Source organism: Dermacentor andersoni, chromosome 5 (assembly GCF_023375885.2).
Source record: "Dermacentor andersoni chromosome 5, qqDerAnde1_hic_scaffold, whole genome shotgun sequence".
Classification (NCBI taxonomy): domain Eukaryota; kingdom Metazoa; phylum Arthropoda; class Arachnida; order Ixodida; family Ixodidae; genus Dermacentor; species Dermacentor andersoni.
The window spans coordinates 156,768,578-156,789,894 of record NC_092818.1 but is presented as its reverse complement, the minus strand read 5'-3'; the positions used below and the strand labels follow the sequence as shown (position 1 = coordinate 156,789,894).

Genomic DNA, 21,317 nt, shown 5'->3' with positions numbered 1-21,317 from the left:
TGCGGAGATAATCAGCATTTTCTCAGATTTCATGGTCCGTAATATTTTGTGGCCGGGTGTACTTTCATGCAGCTGTATACCGCTCATGCGAATAGCGCGCTTCAACAAACGAAGACAGCTTCGGCGAAGGGCCCCTTTGCACAGAATCGCCGGCGCCTGCAATGGCAGGGGGAGCCAGATGAAACTTATAGGCTCGAAACGCCCGGCAGGCGAGAATGACGCCATTTGAAGCTAGCTCAAGTAAGGGCAATGGCGTGAGGCTGTGAAGCGTTGCTACTTTGTCATCATTGTATCTTTCACTCACAAAAATATATGACAGTACAGGCGGGCAAAACAGAGTAAATTCGTAAAGTCTCGGCATGGCCTTCGGGATAAGCAAGAACTGAAACGAACACAAAGAACACGAAAAATGGTCAAACAATATAGTAAGACAGCGTGCTCAATGTTCCGCGTACATATTTTGCATTTGCCCATTTCGCCGATTGCACGGAGAAATAAAACTGAAACATACATGCAGAGGAAATCGGGGACCTCTGAACTGCGGATAGCGGACCCTGCCTATTGACCATCTCGCAGCGAGGGCCGTTTGAAACGAGGTTTTTATAGTCCTATCGACCCTGCAGCCCCAGGCGTACGGCGTTGGCGCGTAAAGCAGTGGGCTTGCAGGAAATTGTAACCTCATTCTCAAATGGCTCAATTTCTGAAATGGCTGTTGGTAACGACTTCTGACGCGATCAGGGGCTGGGCCCGGGCATACGTCACAGGATGTCCTGGCTTCGACGGAAAGTGCGGTGAGGTGGCATGAGTAGAACGGAAAGGCAATGACAGCTTCCTATCGTGGACGTTCGTTTTGATGCTTCGAGCTTTCCTGCGGCGATCGCAGATTGTTCTGCACTGACCGTTTCTCGTGGGCTGGCACAACCAGTGCAGCTGGCGTCCATGTGGCCTCGAGCTGTCTGCTAATGACCGTCATAAAGGTACGCCGGGGAGAGATTGTGTCACTTCGGCTGAAAGCGGGATTGCGGTCCCAGGTTCCTCGCCCAAGTAGTAATATTGTGCACAGATCGTGCAGGTGACTCAATCTGGTGCTATTTTTTCTCTCTCTCTCTCTAATCAAAACAACATCCTCGCTTTCATGCTTATAACAACACTTGACCGCTGCACCACTCTGTCTTTTGCGGCGTGCTTCAGGTTATCCCGGATATGCAGGCTCTAAGGGTTGTAAAACACCCATGGAAGGCTTTTTTGGATCTGCACTCACCACGCATCTAGCCCCATCGAGCGATTCGTTAAAGCATGCAGTACCGAATCGGGAAAGCGAACATACTGTTGTGTGCCTTCAATAGAAGAATTGCATTGACTTGAGCTGGTTGCTGCATGGTTCATTCTGCAAAGGAAAAAAAATAAATTAACAAAAAGGAAGAACAGCGGGAACACGAATGTATGTGCGTGAAACTGCGCAAAACAAAGGAACGTCGAATGACGATTTACGTCTCGCTCGAATACAGTTTTTTTAACTAATCTTTTGTCAACGGACGACACATGTGTTCGACATCTGTATCCAGTCTGAAATTCTAGATCTCGAAACACCTATCGCATTTCCATTGTTGGGCTTCTGGGAAGCACAGGATGGCTCTAGCTATAGGCTTCGTCATAGAATGTCAGCCTCAGAATATATCGCATATTTTTTGCGGAATAAACTTCAGGGGTCTGGAGTTCTAGAAGCATGTTAGCATATCTTGACACAGCAATGTAGGACCTGAGACTCTACGGGCGCATAAATATAGGCGCGTGACAGGACGGAATACGTATATTTTCGCGAGGGCGTATGTGCCCCTCTCTCTCTCTACTCCTTCTTCTGAACTTCTACGACGAACGAGCACCACCGTACAAAGTATAGCTTCTTTCAGGAGGGTTTTCACTGAAAAGAAATCGAAATCACTACGACGAGGAGAGGAAAGTTCCACCCTGTAGCACATGAAGGTGAACTCGTCTCAAAGTTTAGTCAGGAAAAAGTTATTGAGAGAACGTGACAAGGGCACCGAATTCATATGCCTGGAATTTGACAATCCAAATATTTCTGGCACCGATGGAAGTGTAGGCAAGAATGTTTGTTGAAGCGCACGGGAAGCAAGAATACCCTGAATGCTTTATCGTGGGAATGTTGTACGTTATATTTTCAGTCAGTATAATGCACACAAGAGGCAGTATACGGCGTTGGCACGATCTCTATGGCAGCGGACGTATGGTTTGTTTGAGTAGCTTTCTATTTAAAGAAAATTACAGTTTTGTGGAGAAAATGCCACAGTTCTGCTGTCATATTTTAGGGGGCCACTCTGTCATAACTTGAAACAAGCAAATATGAAACGAACAACGAAATTCAGTGCGCGGTCACTGTCATTCTAAAGTAATGCCGTCTGACCTGCCTGAATTACTGGCATTATGTAATCAACCGTTAAGTACGTAATCAAAGCACTCTCATACTTGGCATCTCAAGTTTTTTTTAAAGTTAGATTGCAACAATGCGCTCGACAAGAACGGAGCTTTGCTAGAGCCGATCAACGTGCAGCGTGACGTAAATAAAAACTTAAATATCAAGGGGGCGAATTAAGAAAGCATCAGGATTGACTGGAATCTTCGCTCACAAACAAAATTAACGAAGTAGGTTTTACCAGAAAAGCAGTTTATCGCGAGGTTTCCCGCAATGTACTGTTTCATGGCGACTACGTTATCGGCCGGCATGGCTCCACACGGATCAGCGCACATACAGTCGGTGGCGGCACTGCGTCGCATTTCTCCGCCGCCTTGACTGACGGTTGTTGAGTGCCTTTGTCGTCGAATTCCGCTCCGGATTACCTGAATATACGGCCATAATGTACTCATATTCTACGGGAAGTACATATTTCAATCACATAAACTTTCACACATATTTTTGACTACTTTCACTTTTCCTATGGCAGTCAGTGGCCTCAGCTGCTTCGCTATATTCAAACTTGATTAGGAAATCAATCCAATATTTTTTAATGCGGGCCAAGGCGGACATTTACGAAGCGCCTCCTTATCTGCATAAGTGTGTTAAGCTAGAATTGTTCGTAATAGCCAATCCTAGTTAATCGCAATGCTGGACATGCTGGATAGTTCTAGTTAGCGTTAGCGTAATAGCGGGCTTTAAAAGAAATAACATTATTGTCCCGCAAACGAACTTAGCGGAAAGCGAGTTTTAGAATAGCATGACAGCGTTGTTTACGTCCCGGTAACAATGTTCAATTACGCTTGAACTTCGCATACGTTGTGCACATAAGGGGTTTTATCTGTTAGCCAAGCTTGGCGTGTGCGTGCGAAAAGTGCAAAAAGCAGCGCTATGATAGCCGGGAGTACGTTCTATTTGTACTTCTCATGCCTGCCGATCAAGTGTGAACTCAGTAAAAGAAAGCAGCTGTCATGCCTAGCTTTGGACCTCAACGACAGGTGGCATTGCCATCCCAGAAGTTTCTCTTGCAAGGCTTTGAAGCGTTAGAAATCAGAACCCGCAAAGTTATCTCTAATATTCTGATGACGTCGAAGCGGCCTAAGAGCAAGCGAAATCCCTTTTACTCATTAGTTTACTACGAATAAACTGAGTTTTACATGAGCAACACCAAATTCAGTTCGAAGCGCGCCACCGCAACCACTGCCTTGTTGCCACGCTGTTACGCTTCGCTAACTGCGCGAAGCCATTAACGTTATACCTGAAAAATAGCGTGCGTACGCTGAACGGTATCGGTCGTTTAACGTGCTTCGCATGCGCATTTTCGCGTGCTGCACGTAACAATTTATTCTGCTAAGCTGGCTATTGCGCTAAAGACGCTGAACTAACGCTCTCTAATATTGGATGCTGCCTTCCAGTTGCAGAGAGACTATCGAAAGGCTCTGTAGACTCGACCCCAGTTTGTTAGCTAGAACGCCTCCTAATGGCCCGCTGCGGCAATGTCATTAGTGGAGACGCCCAGCGAAAAACAAACTGCTTCAGGGCCCATATATTCCCAGAGTTTCTGTTAGGTGTAAGAAGGTTTCGTCATTGCCCGCCATTCTGTCGCCTATACCACTCGCGATATCTACCTTTTTGAATACTATCGTAACGGCGATGGCCACTCGAATATGGTAGTGACGCCAGAAAGTTTTGTGCATGCGGGAGCAGATGTTGGCAGCTTTGTGGGCACGCGTGTCAGTTGACGAAGTGCTACGAAAGCGTTAGCATTGCAACACTGCCAAAGCATTGACGCAAACTGCCTGTCGACGCTTGAAATAGGCAGGCCTGCGGCGCTGCCAATCCCTATTTCGCAATGCCTTAAAATAAAACAAAAGACCCGCTGCCTGTGCACCGTGTGGTTAAACTGTAGTCCTGGTTGAGGATCCGGGCAAAACTGTGCGAGCTAAATCAGACAAGCAGATAATCACGTAATTCTCAAAGCTATGAGTTTGAGACTGGTGTCACTCTAGCTCCAAGCGCGCACATTTCCAGCGACTCGCCAGACTGGAACTAAATTAGTCCTGATGCGCACGCTTAGACCAACGTAGCCCGGAAAAGTGCAGACAACAATGAGAGGCTTTGAGACCCGGTGTAGGTTGCATGCAGTGCTGGGAGGGCTAGTAGCTTGCAAAGTCGTGCCTAACTTCGCACTTGATTAGGCGTCATTCTTTTCCCTGGTTCATATTACTGTCTGCCAGAATTACGCCAGGAAATTTAACTTCTTTTAATTTACACGAACACTTATTTACAGCGGATACGTGTTACCGAATGGAAAAACTTGGTCATACTTTTGGAAATTAAGGAGTTAGGATATATCGGCATGATTTTGGCTCTGTCAGCTAAGCGAATTTGGTCAGAGCTCTATACACCATCACTGTCAGTTAAACGAGACAGTGTAGTCCGGTGTCAGTTTTGGCACAAAACTTCTAGATCAACGCCACAATAAAAAATAGATGCGATTTTATTTATCGATTTTATCAATGAGAGAAGAACATGTTATATAACTCACGCACAAAAATAAAAGAGGCTAATTGTTTACTGGAGCCAAGGTACTGTCTTCATGAAAAGCTTATACGTCACTGCGCTGTTGACCATACTTTGCTCCAGTCCGTGCTAGAAGCCTTGTATTGATAACCGAGCCCCCTAAAGTTTCTGAACGCGAGAAAATTCAGCAAAACGAGAACAAGGTAAGAACAAAATGAGCAAAACGATAACAAGGCTCCTCTTTTTACTTTGTTCCCGTATTGCTCATGGTCTTGAATTTCCTTCTCCCGCCTTCTCCATGTTTTGTCTGAACGTGAGAAACACACTCGTTCTCTACAATTTTGGAATGCCTGGATGACCATAGAAGTCTACCCACGGTTGTCCGTTCTGTCGTTGAAACCTTCGAAAAAGGCTGCCTTTTTGTTCACTCATACGAGGAAAGGAAAGCACAGACGGCTCGAAGGACTTCTAGGGCACTACGCTCTAATAACACGGGCTCTTGTTATAGAACGCGGCGTGCCTCAGCCTCCTAAGCAGTGCACCGAATTAGCGACTCCGGCGCGTAAGCGATCAAGTTTGATTACGCGCGACTTCACTTGGGTGTAACGTGCAGGACGGGGCGCACGGTTACTCTCTAGCACGGTGGCGTTCCCGCTTTCCCTTCCTTCCCGTCTGACGTAGAGTGGGCCGTGCCCGTCGAAACCATGGGCTCTCCGCCGCCGTTTATCCTGTCACGAAAGCGGACGAGAGATACGCGCGGTGGCGTTTATTCGTTACGCTATCTACGTGGCACGTGCGAGTTGCCGTGCGCTCCTCTCAGATGTCTCCCCGGGGAGGCATTCGGCTAGAAGGGGGGGGGGGGGCGTAGGGAGGGGGGGGGAGAGGTTGGGGGCCGCTGCCACTCGTACTTCCCGGTACGGCCCCTCTGTATCGTTTGCTCGGCCGCGAGGATCACACACCGAGGAACGCCACGAGCAACTCGCGCGAGGCAGAAAGAAACGTGTGGCGAAAACTAGCATGCCGAAAAAGCGAAACGAACAAACGCATATAAGCTAAGCCACAGAAGGCGCGACTGTGACGTACGGAGGTTGGCGCCTGGTGCGAAGGCATATGGGCGGCGGCGGCAGCCTCACGGCCAAATGCCATCGCGGCTAAGCCCGTGCCTTCGTTGTTCACGGCCACAGCCGGAGAATGTGGAGATTTATCAGGCCCGGGCGCGCGAGAATGTTGGCCACGCATACATTCTGCCGGTTCGCGCGCTGTACCCCGTATACTCATTCGCCGCGTCACACCCTTCTTCTAGCACGCCGTTGCGCCCTGATAAATGGCGCGCTCCTTTTATCCCTTATGGCGGGAAACGCGCATGCCCTCCTGAGACGCAAGAATTGTTTCTTCGTTGCTGTGCTCTGCTTCCCGTTGTTATAGGAACGAACATTGTCATGCCTTTTGCTCTAACGTAAATGTTTGTGTTGTTTTTGCCGTCGTTGAAGCGGATGCAGCACTGTACTCCCCCCAAGGCAAAGTCCCTCCCCCTCAAACGTCATGTACAGTAATAATGTTCGCAAAAAAAAATAATAATCCTTTTCTTGGCCTGCGTGTCACCTGGTGGTAGTTGAAGTAGAAATTGGCAGCTGAGGCAAGCGATTTGCGACTTTAAGGCGTTCATTTAATGCATGTGGTAAAGGGACGCTAATTACCTGTTCCTATTAGAGTCACGGTTGTTATATTGGATATGGTTAGTTGTGACCACTGTCTTCAATCTTTGTGAAACAAAACCATCTCAATACTTCGAAATTCATCAAAAAAAAAGTGAACACTGGCAGCGCAAATATAGCTAAGCACCCGGAAGGTGACATGGCGTATCTCAGCCTAACGTTGAAAGTTTTATATTCACTCTTTTCTCCTGTCATTGTGCTAGCTTGGTAGCCGGAATTCCTGTGCTAATTTCAAAGTCGATGAATAAGCATTTCATTCCTTGGCATTGCGTCTTTCTGAAGGGCTAATTTCGGCAAAAGCCAGGCTCGTGGCTAAAAAGGAAAAAAAAAAAAAATAGCGGGACTCTCACGGACTGCCATATGCGAAATGAAATAATCATGTGCAAATCGCAGTAGGCCGTCTAAATTACTTTTGCAGGCCGGAAAGGCGCAATTTTTTTCCTTCCCTGGCGCATTGCGGGAACGTCTCGCACAGGAAAAGTAATCCTCTTGTCTACCTTACGAAGTCTAGTCACATTTGCCAAAGCTACGCTTTCCTATTTTACGGAATACTGTGGAGAATTCGTCCATGTACTATATATAGCATGTCGAACACAGCCTGCATGATGGCTTTGCCGTTATGGAATAGCGCTCCTGAGAACGAACTTTCAGGGTCAACTGTCGATCCTTAGCAATACTGACATTTGGGCGAGTTGGTTGAGCTTCGTCATGAGTTAACAGCGCGGCACAGACACGGGCAAGAGCTAAGAAAGTGACGGGACAAGCGCTGAGCCCACGGCTCGGGAGTTTATTGAAATGCGATCACCGAACATAACGACAGTATTTGCATTCGAGGCGGAATGCAAGAGCAGTCGTTTGTCGGGTAATACGCCTTTAAGGTAACCCGCTAATGGCAACAATCCGCGGTCCTAGTCCGTGCGGATTTTCCTTACACTACAGGTGTGCATCGGAGGAATAATAATCTGCGCAGTCTTAACCGTATCGCTGAATCACCAAATTTACATTCTGCGCCCGTCATACAAAGCTGCGAGAACTTTTATTCTAATTTGCCAGCTCCCAAACAGGCAGCTGTGAGGAACAATTTTGCTTAGATTTAGTACGAGTGTTTGTTTGCATGTTGGAAAGACAGGGAAAAAAAAAATTTCTTTTAATTTCTGATCAAGCCGGTTTTCACTTACTCAAGCTTCTTTAAGAATGTTGTGTGGGAGTTCGCTGACAACGTAAATAATCCGAAGAAAAGGTAAATGGGCGGATTTTGAATGAGAGACTCCGTAGATTCTAATGAGAGCATTGAAGACGCCGAGTACTAGAAAATGTGGTTTTATCGTTGGGTACTAGTCTGCTGTGTGAGAGTTTGTGCACATTTTATAGAAATGTTTTGTTGTTGTTGTTGTTTTCTGCAGCCTAGCACGCAGTGAATAAATCGGCAATCATAACTGCCCCAGATGGGCCTAGGGCCGCAAAGCTGGCAACTTCTCATTTGCACCGTCGAGATTCTTCTTCTTTCGCACATGCTTTCTTGTTTCTTCTTGTACTCTCGCTAAAATTTACATAATGCCTCAGATTCCGTTGTCTGAACGAAGGCTTATTGCATTCGTAAGTTCTCAGGAAAGTTAGCATACTTTAGACAACGACGAGAGGAAATGCAAATTGACGCTGGCGCGTTGCCATTGTTACGATTACGAAGTAAGCAAGCTCATCGATGTTGATGCTTGAGAAATTCATTCAGAAAATTCTGGAACAAAAAGCGAATGGAACTGATTTGCATGGTTGTAGTGAACGTTTATAATCACGATTTAGCCGTGCAGAAACGCAGCTGCGGCATGTTTACCTGTTTGTTTGTTCGTTTGTTTCTTCTCTTGCTCTTTTGCTCGTTTTTTTGAAGGAATATATCGTTGTAAAGTTGCCCCACATGGTAAAAGTCTTCAAGACTTTAATTGCACTAATCAGCTGCCGCTACGGTTCTCCGTGTCTTCATTTCCCTCTTCTTTTCCGTCTTTGTCGTCTTCGTTACCTGTTCATCTAGGAAGGACTATACATCCTTTTCAGGACAAAATCAAACCTAAACTCGTTGAATATAATAATATCTAAAACATAATAATAATAATAAATACAATATCTATTCTTTATTATTATTCACATATTTTGTTTGCATGTTCTTTGTTTGCTTGCTGCCTCTTTCGTTTATTCCCCTAAAGGAATATGTTGTCTTCAGGAGGGAGTCAAAACCTGAACTTCTAAGCATGGCGTTGAAATATTCAGTGAATTCCTGCATGAAATATCTGAGTTATACTTCTCAAAATTTACGTTTTAAAAGATAGGGCGCGCCAAGCGTGCAGTGAGACCACACGCTGAAAGAACAGTGGCGCAATGCGTATACTCTGTCCAATGAGGTTTCTCAGACAGCACCGAAACAGGCACCACTTTCCTGCAAAGACGTCCCTTTCTTTCGTCGAGAAATACTGTGAGAACTGCGCAAAAATAATAATAATGATAATAATAACAAAGCAACAGCAATCTGGCAGGAATCTTGTTGAATGTGGCAGCCGTGAAAGTCACAGAGAACAACGAATTATGAAAATACCTCTTTCGTAGAAGTACAATGTCAAACTGCACAACAGACATGCGTCACATATTCATTCTCGTGTCGCCTGCCCTCCCGTTTCAGACGACAACGAATACAGCTTCTGGATGTACGCCATGATCTCAGTGGGTTCTGCCTTCGTGATATTCGTCGCTGTCACCGTCTACCTGATGTGGTAAGTCTTCCTGCAACGCGCTTCATTTGACTTTGTAGTTTTCTCTTGGTTCTTTTTTTTTCGCTCTCTTGTATTTTCTGCGACCTGTCAAGCAGAGCAGCTATATGCACTTCTTGGATGCTTAGAGCCTTATATTGCCTAACCTGCCCCTCAACCGTCCAGTTTATTAGGTAGTTTCTTCGGTGTTCAAGGCCCTCTTTTATTGTGATAGTAACTATATGGACCTTCCAGGCGCATTTCTACCGTCGCCGTGATGTACCGCATAAAGTCCAAGGGCGATAACATAGTCGCCGCGCGCTGCATGCATGCTGTATGTGTGAGCGAAAGCGTGCGAGGATACGCCGACGATGGTGGCTCAATATTGCGCGCTTGAATTATTATTATTTGTTTTGAACACATATACACAGTTAACAGGAAAGTGAAAGCGAGGAGCAGGCTGGCAACCGCTATCGGAAGGGGCACAACGCCTACCTACTCTTCTGAAGGGAGGTGACAGCAACATATACATGGAAGATAGGAAGGAGGGGAGGAAAGAGGAAAGGAAGAGCAACAGGACAAATCTAAAGACTAAAGTAGAACACAGTACAAATCACACACAGTAGGGCCGGTCATTGAAGGTAACGCTACTACAGAATGTTGAATGTTCACGCTACAAACGTGAACCTCAGTTAGTTAACTCTAGAAAGGTAAGTAGGGCGCGATGGGATTGATCTTATTGAGACGCACAACCACTGGGGTATAAACATTCCTCGAGTGTAGCGCACCGCAGGCCAAGGAAATGATAGTTTCTCACTAGCGACATGCCCTGTGCACTGAAAGCAGGACACTCAAATATAAGGTGCTGAAGTGTCTCGCAGCAGCCACAAGACGTACACAATGGACATGCCACACGTCCTTGTCTGTATAAACGTTCGTGCACGTTCACGCAACCAACCCTCAGCTTGAGTAGTTGTGCTCTAGCGCGACGAGGCAAGCCTCGACCGCGAACACGGGGCGGGAACGTTCCATTTGCGACGCGCTGGTTTGGGCGCTTGAAGGGAAGAAAGCGGGGAGGAAGCGCGCCGTCTTCCGTCGCGCGCAAGGCATAGGGAGAGAGGAGAGAAATGGAGGGGCATTCTACTCTGGTGGCTGTTGCCTATGGCGTGGTTACGCGGGCTCTATCTTGAAAGCGATCTGCGATGGAAAGAGAGTTCGCCGAGAGGTGATAGCTTCGTGTGCGCTGTATTTTCGCCACTTAGTTGGCGTTGAAGCCGAGAGGCGGCACGACGGTCAGTTCGCTCACTGCTCCTTCCCCGCTTTCTCACTACAGCGTTTTGGCAGCGAGTACGTGTGCGTGGTCATCGAGTGAGATGTGTTGATGTTTGCATGTGCGCGTGTTACGCAATGCTTGTTAATTTAGTTCCCAAGTGAATGTTTATTAGTTTATACGGCCGATAAAGCTACTATCCTTACTTAGTGTAGCTGTCGACCAATTTGCTATTGTAATCGATGCTTCGCCTTTCGGGCGAAACTGTAATTTTTTTAAGGTTAGATCCTTCTACCTGGTCGATCATTGCCCGTTTGGGTCGATAATTTCGTTCCGCAAGAATGCAAATAGCAGACCATATTAATGTACGACGGCTATCTCGCGTTACAGTTAAACATATCTGCTTCCATTACCTAGAAGGCAGCCCTTTGCCGCGCGAGTCCCGAATACTTCATTTTTCTTTGTCGAATAGCAGTTTCCTTTAATAACTGATGAACGTTAGCAGTCCTTTGAATTGAAGCGAACTCGCACGCACTATTCCCGCTGGGAGGAAAGAGGCCCTTCTAACAATCTTCTAACAGGCTGCCAAATGGAATACTTATCAGTTCTTGATAGGACCGCTAATCAGGGTGAGTACACCTTCTACGTAGCCACCATTCGATCTTTCTGCTCGGCGATATGATCAGATATTTATTACTATCCTCTCTTTTCAATTTTCTATCTAGTCATCTACTTGTTTGCTTATAGCATAGTCCGAAATTCGCTCCAATTCAGTCCTATAAAAAAAATAATGGGCCACATATATATGAATATTTTGTGCAGAATTGCACACTGGTGTTAGCGTGATGCACCAATAGAAACGCTGAATTCAGACGACGAGCAAATAAAGAAAAAGGCGCATCAAGATAGCAGGAAATAGTTAGCCCACCCCAACAAACACGCATATATACACACTAATCCCGCTTCCCCCTACACGCACATTGTTTTTTTTTATATTAGATAATATATTAATATTATTATAAGATATATTAAAGCTACACTGCCAAGCCGTGTTGTATTTCCCTAATGCTCAAACTTGTCACTTCGCTTTCTTTCTTTTTTTTTTTTTGTCAACGTTGCAATAACGAAGTATTAACATGGCGTCACATTCCCGTGCTCGAGATTACTTTTCAGACACTAGCACTAGACACTTTTTTGTATGCCTCCTCCCTCCTTCCAACACACACAACGACTTTAGAATCACTAGTCTATATTCTAGTTTATAGCGAGCGGAGAAAGCAGTTTTCAGTAGTACACGTGCTGTCATTTCCCGTCAGCAAACTCGCCGCTCATGTTGAGGCACATGTGTGCAGCTTCTCACCGCACTGGCCATGCACCGATGTGACGTGAGAGCGCGTGCGCTTGTCGCAACGCGCAAGGCCATGTACGGAGTTCGTTGGACGTAGCTGGCTAAAGAAAACGTGCAGCTCGTCTGTTATCGTTCAAAATGTCGCGCCATTTTTGTGGCCACTACCGGACGGAAGCAGCAGCATATTTTAGTTGCACATTCAAACTTCCGCAGTGCCTCCAGGCCAGTGCTCGATCCCTTGCAGATTCAAGCTTCGTGGAAAAACACAAGAGGGGCCATCAAATTTAGTATACCACCATCAATGAACCTTCCACAGTACGAATTGATAAAAACGCACGCGGCAGGAGGCCGAAATCCCGCCGCGAGAACTGGCGAGCGGCAACATTTCTTGTGCTGTGGAGCGAGTGGGTATCGGAGCTATTTTAGGGGCACGCCGCTCGCTGACGATAGGGGACACCAATGAGAAGCTGCGGATTCGTTCACGTGAGCAAGCGCCAGGAGGAACTACCGCCTTCTCTCGGCATCGCTTATCCCAGCCGCACTGATTGAAACTGAGAGCGAGTCATTCGCGTGAGTGCCGTGGAGACAAGGGCGCCCGCAAGTGTGGCCATGCCAATGCTGGCGCTTTTTGCCGCTTGCAGGCATTACCGCGCGCGTTTGGACGTACCTTTATAGCAACAGTCGTGCAGAATGGCGCCTGTATCCGCAAGCATTGAGTACAATAGCAACACTGCGAGCTCTCAGCGCAGTTATGGAGCTATCGTTCTTTCTTTCTTTTTCAGTTGAAGATAACGAGCTGACGCACTTCGATGTTTAAAGCGATTTCTTCTGCGTTTCATGACATCGTTACGCTGCCACTGGCTGACGTTTTCGGTTCGTTTGGTGTACATGTCACCTTTACATCCTGCCCTCTCTAACATGCGGGACTGGATGTATTTAGCGCTAACAGCTAGCGTTTATTGAAAGCGTTTGTTGAGCGATTTTGGTCTCAAATTATTTGCCTCAATATATCGCGAAATGAAAACACGAATGTATATAACGAATATATGTATGTGCGTGCCTTTCGTCGCGATGACCACCGTTCAAGACAAAAAAGGTGTTCGTACCTTTGTTCAAAATTCTGTGTCACCGCGTAGTCGCGTGCTACACAGCTTCGCTGGTCATTCACCTTCACAGAGTGGAATGTTTCGGATTTCTTGCAATGCGTCGCAATTTACTTTCTGAACCTGTTTTGTTAGTCTAGAAACTTCGTGCATGCATGAAATATTCGTAATGCTTCACTTCCTTTGCAACGCTTCTGCTTTCCCTGCCGCGAGTTAAAACAAGTTGATTGCCTTATACCTTTCTGTCTTGCCTAACCTGTACCTTTCATCAGGTACCTTTCATCATATATATATATATATATATATATATATATATATATATATATATATATATATATATATATATATATATATATATATTTTTTTTTTTTTTTCATATGGGAGCGTTTTCATTAGTGTGAATGAGACGCTACTCGAAGTTGGCCCTGTAACTTGTATACACTTGCGAAACACGTTTGTTAGCACGCAATATAAAGAAAAGGCGGATATCTGGAAGCGGTTATAACGCTATATAGCGGAAAAACGGTAAATATCTCCCGAGTAATTTGGCGAAACGTCGGTAATTTGCATTCAATTGCTGCCAATAGATGTCGTGAAAGAAGGAGCGACATGTAGATGTGCTGTCACATATATACAGGGTTATACGGAGCGCTCTTGTCAAATAAAACAAAAGAAGCGTCTAAACATCGCTTAGTTGTTGTAAAAATTTCTAAAGTTCAATTTCATCGCAGCAAGCCACCCACCGACAAGTTTTCTTGTTCCATATTTGTGATCTTTTTTTAATGAGTGAGAACCTTAGCTCTGAATTCTGGAAAAATAAGTCAGTTGCCCCTTTATAGCAAATGTGCTGCTATATACTGACGCCACAGGAATAAAAAATGAGATTTCACTAACAACTGGTCTTTTCTTTCTTCCTCTCTCTCTCTCTCTCTCTTTCCTCTTTCCCTGCACGCTATCATGTGACCTCAGCATTCCAGAGCGTGATTAGAGAAGATATGGAGGAGATGTAAGTGGCCGATCAATGCGTCTGCGATCTTTAACTCTTATCGTTCAAAGAATCCGCTTAATTTCTTATATTCAATTGGCTATTGCGCGCACTTTTGATAGTGGTTCTGCTACCTCAATTGCGTCATGCGCATATACTATGAGCGTTCCCAAACAAATAAAAGAACGATAACCCATCACGCTCGTATGCCTTGTAGAATATGCACTATGACGGTACAACTAGACTGCTTATTTAGAACACAAGCGTTAGTAGGATCAAATAAACCGGCAATACCTCACAGCACTCTGAGGTAATTGCTTGTATCAGGCGTAAGTAAATTAAGAAGATAAACCAGTGAGCCCTAATTATTTTTCCGCTACATATAGACCGTCCCCAATACTATGTGCTTCCAAAAGTGCAGGGAAAATAAACATCGTTACTTGATAAAGCTCTTCGTATTGGGATAAACGAATGCCTTCACATTCAGGTGGCAGTGACAGCGAAATAAAAAGTAAGTTTCAGTGAAGCAGGTAAAAGAAGCGTTGCAATTTATTGCGATAGCAATTATATAGACACTCCAGGCGCATTTCTGCCGTCGGCGTCGCCATGAGGTTCCGAATGAAGTCGGACGGTAAAACTGTCGCCACGCACCGTATACTGTATGTGCGAGTGAAAGCTTGCGAGGGTGAGCCGACGAACGCGGCTCGATCTCGTGTGCGCGAGCGAAGACCGCGGGCCAGAAGCGCGTACTCTCCTGTCGCGCACAAGGCTGGGGGTGGGGGGAGGCAGACGAGGGAGGAAGGGCATTCTTCTCCGGCGTCTGCTAGGATGCCGTGGTGTCCTTCTCGCCCACCGCACCGTACAGAGTGGAGATAACCGCGGCGTCAACTACGGCGTTGAGCACGCGATTGGCAGACGCCGTAGTTGACGCATTTGGCGGACGCCGTAGGGACGCGATGCCTAGAGTTAACTGTATATGGCTCCCTGTGGGAGCCCTATACAGTAACTCTAGCGTTGCCGGCACTCGTGTGTCTTGAAAGCGATCTGCGACGTGGCCAAAGTGCGTGTCCGCGCGGGCCCCATCTTCAAAGCGATCTGCGATGTTTGCAGAGTGCACATAGTGCCGGTCGCTTCGTATGCGCTGTGCTTTAGACGTTTTGTTCGCGTTGAAGCGAGAGATGCACGAAGGTCAACTCAATCACTGCTGCTGCCGCGATTCGTCACTCCAGTATTGTTAAAGCGAGTTCCGCGCTCATCTACCGAGATGTGTTCATGTTTACCTGTGCGCGCGTGACACCGTGCTTGCCAATTTAGTTAACATACGTTGGCGGGCTAGTTCGTTTGAATCTATGATAGAATGTGTAAGCGCGAATGAACAAGGATGTAGAAAGAACCAGACACACAAGAACAGCGCTGTCTCTGTGTGTCTGTTTCTTTCTACGTTCTCGTTCATTCACGCTGGCATATTCTATCATTCTTAATTTAGTTAGTAAGCAAATGCTTACAAGTTTATACGGCCACTAAAACTACTATCCTTACTTCGCACAGACATCCACCAATTAGCTACCGCAATCTGTGCTTCGCCTTTCGGGCGAAACTACTAGTTTTCTTTCGTCAGCATTTCATCTCCTGAAAGCATAATTAAATGTTATTAATCATAATGTATACTCTGTTTGAGCAACCTTAGCGATGAAACATTCGTTATGTGCCAGCGTCGGGACTTTTCTTTTTCCTGCGTCGTTGCCTTATATAATCTACGTAACAGTATTCTCTCGCCAAGTAATAGAATATCACACGATTGATTGTATACCTTTAGTTGCGGCGTAGCTTAATCAACATTTCCAATAAAGTTCAAATTATCAAGGCCAATGCGAAATGCAAGGTCGACGGTGTCCCACGGCTTATTTGCGAGGAGCGTGAGAGCTACAAAAAAAAAAGGCTAATTCTTGAGCAAAGGATCATGTGCTTGCTTCCAGAAGAGAAAAATTAGCGGGGAATTTACAGCTGGACATAGAGGGGTTGAAGGAGTTCGTTGCTTTTTGTCACAAAAGAAGAGGAGTATGATACCTTTTCATTATTTTTTTTTTCCTTTCTCGGTAGAGTCTTGCGTATAATTATATTACGTAAGTGCTCAGCGCATACTATACATTATGCACAAGTTGTAAGTTAACTATGCCTGCGCTGCTATAGGAGTTTGCTGTCTGCTGCGCGCTCACACCATCTGTCTTGTGAGCGCAACTCTTTCGAAAGTTCTTGGAAAAGGTCGGCGACGCGTAAAATGCAGTGATGCCTTCAGCTCCCCTGCTTATAGTTCAGGAGTGATTTCGTGAAGTGCCGCGGCCAAAAAAAATATGTAAAAGGAAAGAGGGCCATTTATCGCTGTTCGCTAAGCGATTCGGTAAGCTAGAGGTGACTGCCCAGCCCGGGCGTAAAAACTATGAGCGGATTTTTCGCTCTCCATTCAGAGCTTCATACGCACCAAGAAACTTTTTGTACGTTCTTAACTCTCTGTATAGTTGCACCATCTGGTTATACTTATTTCATCTACGGCCAAATTGTTCTACCTTGCCCACAAACATGACAGTCGTAAATAAAGCACGTTCTCACACGCTGACACACGTGCGCACTCTTATGATGTATATGCCAAGTACGTGAAAGGAGAGAAGGTAAAGAAACTGCGCTCACATTTTTAATATTACAAATTATACTTGCCTTTTCTTCCGACCAAGTTCAACACGGCTAAAACGTAAAGCTTTCGAGCAGTCAATGAATTTTTATCTGTTCACGCCACACTTTAAGCCATAGAATAGGAGGAAATTGCGCCACTCGTGGCCACTTAAGCAAGAAATGACGTTTCGGTCTACTGAAAATTCAGTGGAAGGCGCTATCATTACGTGCTTTGGATTTTGCTCCTCATATATATGGACTCTGATCATATCGGCTCGGATTATATGAAATTGGGCTTTTACTATTCATTGTTGTAGGAAAAGCCAAGCGCAAACGTATATTATGTAACCGCGTAAGCCTAATTGGGAATAGCTCGCACTTGTTACCGTCATATTTTTTTTCGTAACCACGACAACGTGCACAGTATTACCGTCATGAAAAAACGAGACTGTGTGTTCGATAGTTCGCTTCCGACTATGCACTCTTCATGTCTAGATTGCTTAACCCACCCATTACTGTCAAGCATGGTGTATGCGTCGTCTGTAGCAGACGCTTTTGCATCGCGGGCGCTATTAGCCATGGGCGTCCTTTTTCATTCTTTGGCTGGCTTGCGTGTTATTACTACTAGGCAACACAAATGCTGAAGGGTCCTTCGTGTGATGCAATATTTTCTTTTTTTTGCTCCCTCGCAGCCATTCCTCTATGCGCCAGCGGCTGAAGATGAGCTATTCGTTCAGCTCGCGACACCGGTCCAACTCTTCGGCCGCCAGCACCGGCATGGTGGCCAGGAGCAATGCCTGTTGCGCCTACGAACCGGCGCCCACATCTTCGTCTTGCACGGCGGTGTCCACCACTCAGCTGTACTGACAAAGCGCCAAGGGCAGCGCACCCCGCTGCTCAGCGCGTGTCGCCAGCCGCACCGCCGAGGCTGCAGCGAAGGCCCTGGGAAACACGTAGCCGATCTCAGAGGTGCGATGTATCCTCATAGGGGTGCCATGTCCAGCAGGCCCTATATGGCTGAATACGTCGCTGATACGGGAAGACTGCCAGAAGAAGCACGGTTCATGTTCTTTCGCCGCGCTACGCGCTTGTAAGCGTTTCAGAGGGCGCAACCTTGTGGTGACCCAAATTGGCAGCCCAGCCCCTGCGCGACTGTCCCAGACCCGCGACGTTTCCTACAAGCTTCTAACACGCCTCTGTCGACACCGCTTCGCGCAAGACTGTCAACTTCACCAACGTGGTGACAAGTGCTACGCTCGTCGGAACTATCCTCTGTGCACGCCTTCTCGCGGACAATTAAGGACGAATGCTGCACTCCGAAAAGGTGTCAACGTTACCCTAAAGACCAGAACTGGCGAATGAGCAAGTAGTGTGGAAGTGCTGCTCCCGCGATTCGCGCAGTTCGTGGTGACTTCAATGCATCGACGCACAATTACGGCCTCTGCGAGAGACGCTAAGACATTTGTGGTAGTAGCGAGTCCGATGACTGGCAGAACCATACCACCTCCAAGAATAAACGTTTCCATGGGTGGTGATTACAATTGGTGCGATTTCTATAAGCAGGAACCCCGGTACGTGTGCTGTATTTGGCGAGCTTTGGCCCGGATTCATACTCTTGTGATTGCCCTGTGACTGCGCGGTGTCTCACGTGTAATCATGTCGCGTTAGCGAGAAGGGGCACAAAGGTTGTTCAATACTTGTACCCTGTTTCTGATGCACCTCACGAAAGGCTGGCAACACTCTGTTGAGCCATTGCATTTCTTTGTGCGTGCGTAATAAGGTTAAGAGACTTCAACTTCATGTTGCCTCGTCTTTTCCCCAAGAGCACCTGAGAACTTCAACACAATCTGGGCTATTAGCACAGCATAGCAGATTACGGTAGCAGAAATCACTTCGGAAAACTAATTGATAACGAGATTGCATCTCAAAATTATAAAATATGGCAAATAACCACTCTGTCTCAGACTTTGCCACTCTTTAGCAAGAATAAGGTCACATTACACTCGCTAATGTTATTTTGTAATGGTCAATACGTTACACTGTCGAACCGTTGAGCAAGCAGGATGAACTTTTGGAAGCATATTCACTCAAAGGTGAAGTCAGACTTATTCACGTGAACAATTTTGGTCAGTGTTAATTCAGATCAATTGCCCTTCACCTGCACTTTAACATGTTTTCATACCTTCGTATTCTTATATCTATATAGCACAAGCACAGGCTTGTGCATGCATACCCCGTGCCACGGCCCCCGATCAGTTCGTCCGATACAGTGCAGGCCTAAACCATGGGCAGCTTTCACAGTAGGAAATGGGTACTGCAAGAGCGGTACAACGTCTATGTTTGTTACTCCTGAAGACTGCGTATTCATGTTATAGCTACCTTTCTTTGTATTTGGGTGGTATGCACAGTGATTATTCGAAGAGATACTTAGTAAGAAAACAAAATTTAGCTATTTTAGACATTATCCAAATGTCAGTAGAATTTCTTTCAAATCTTGCAGACAGACTGCTCTTCACACTAAAATTCTGCTCAAAAAATGTATGCCGCGAACCTCCTGCGTCAATTGCCAAAGACAGACAACGGCGGATCTCCAAACTGTCGTTTTTCTACACTGAAAGCTCTTTCATCTATTTTTGGCCTCTAGCCTCATCATCCGCGAAGGTGTCGAAGAAGAGTGTATCGTGCCATGGACACCTTAGCGTGTCTGTTTAGCTAATCATCTAGATAGAACCTCGCTAACCAACCATTGTTGTTGTCACATACGTGTACATTCCACAGAGACAAATTTTGCGTCGCTGCATGAATGCTGCATGCGTTCAGCGCGTCTATCAATTTGCGGACACTGCTGTCGAAGCCGACTTTATCTCTATCGTTGTGATAAAGAAGATTTTTTTTCAATAAAATGTACCTTACCAGACTTATCTCTGGCAAAGTGGATTCTTTGTTCTCTTCGTGTGGGATATCATGCTTCTGAAAAGCATCTTCGCAGTAATTTGAACAGCCATCTCCTCCAGTAGCCGTATTAATTTCATTTTTACTCTGTGTGTGCTTAACAGAGCAAATTTCTGTGCTTCAGACACCCAATATACGCCTGCGTTATTCAGAAGTCGGCTTCAAGGACAGCTGCTCCTTAAAGCTAAGATTAAGTTTAACCAAAGTTGCTACTTTTGTATATTCTGATTACAGTATCTAAAACGGAAGTTCTAAAACAAGTAACATCGCACAATCATCCTTTTGACATTGTCTGACCAAAATGGCACGTACGCGCCAATCTCGAAGCTCTTTGATTAAGAAACATTCGGTGCTTCTGCTTTGTTTCGTGCCGGAGGTATGTAGCACCCGTTACTTCCAACTTCACATCAACGGCAAAGTTACCTGCAGCGTGCATGGTTGTCAAACTTCCAAGCACCGCCCGTATTTCTGTGTGTTAATGTAGCTAGACCAACTCTTTTTGAACTGGCAAATGTGAGACAAAATGTGTGGTGAGTGCGTGTGCCAATCGGAGAGGTAAGTGCCCTCAACGTGGAAGCGCTCTAGCGTATGAAACGCTTTATATGTATATGCACAGAACCCGTATTCCGAAATTATTTAGTACGCTATAACTGCTCGTAAGCAGACGCGCTGAGTAGCGAGAATAGCTATAAAGAATGAAATTTTTGTGAATGCTATCCAGTCATATGCAGTTGAAAAGCGGACGGCTATTTTTTACAGTCTGCTAGCCACGACTAAATGCGTTTTGAATTCGCACGAAGCACTCTCTACTTCTAGAAGGGCACTGCTCGGAAAACAAAGCGCACAATTCATACCAACCATGCGGCTTTTCTCAGGCCCCTGTGTCAGAGCATACAGAACGTCACAGCCCAGCCAGAGTTTATTACCAGTATAACGACGAAGTTAGTTGCTGCAGCGCATGGAAATGTTACTTTAGCACAGCCTCTGGGTTGTCGCGGGCCACGCTAGTGTGCAGTGATAGCTACGCAGATGCGAAAACAATTCAAGCGTCGTATTTGCATCCCTCTATCGTTATCAGTTCGCCCTTAGTTCACCAGTGCTTTCGTATAGCAAACCGCTACATTCATTTCAAGGATGCAGATCCTCAAGAAACAAGCTTTCTCAGCATTCCTCTGCCCCCCCCCCCCTTTTTTTTTTTCTTGGCAGAATGCTGCATTAAGCAAACTACGTTACGATACCACTTGTTCAGAATATTAGTTCATAATTTTGAGACAATGAATATGGTTATGACCAGTGAAATAATAGCCCATTTTCTTGCTGAAAATTTCGAACACTGAATGGAATCTTAAGGGAGCATGCTACAGGCATCTGTTCTAAAAGATTGCGGCGAGAGTACATCCGTTAGTTCACATTGCGAGTCCCTCCTAGAGGGGCCCTGAAACACTATTGGAATACAGCAAGAAAACGTTGCCGATCTGTCGTAGAGGCTGCCGCGAACTTGCTAGTAAAATATTTCTGCACTGCATGTAGCAGGAAATTTACAATTTTG

The 21,317-nt window shown here is 45.9% G+C and overlaps 1 protein-coding gene across 6 annotated transcripts in view; it reads left to right on the top strand.

Moving 5' to 3' along the window:
- The window catches only part of LOC126531446 (thrombospondin type-1 domain-containing protein 7B-like), an 834,929-nt gene extending 815,192 nt beyond the window's left edge, over positions 1-19,737 (top strand). For 5 of the 6 annotated variants that reach the window (XM_072288436.1, XM_055071177.2, XM_055071178.2 and 2 more), the window contains 2 exons: positions 9,377-9,467; positions 17,509-19,737. In XM_072288436.1, coding sequence (XP_072144537.1) covers positions 9,377-9,467; positions 17,509-17,683 — 266 coding nt within the window. In that variant the 3' untranslated portion in view covers positions 17,684-19,737. Of the gene's footprint in view, positions 1-9,376; positions 9,468-14,133; positions 14,171-17,508 lie in introns of all 6 variants that reach the window. The other variant, XM_055071179.2, reaches the window with a different exon arrangement.
- Positions 19,738-21,317: the final 1,580 nt, after the last annotated feature.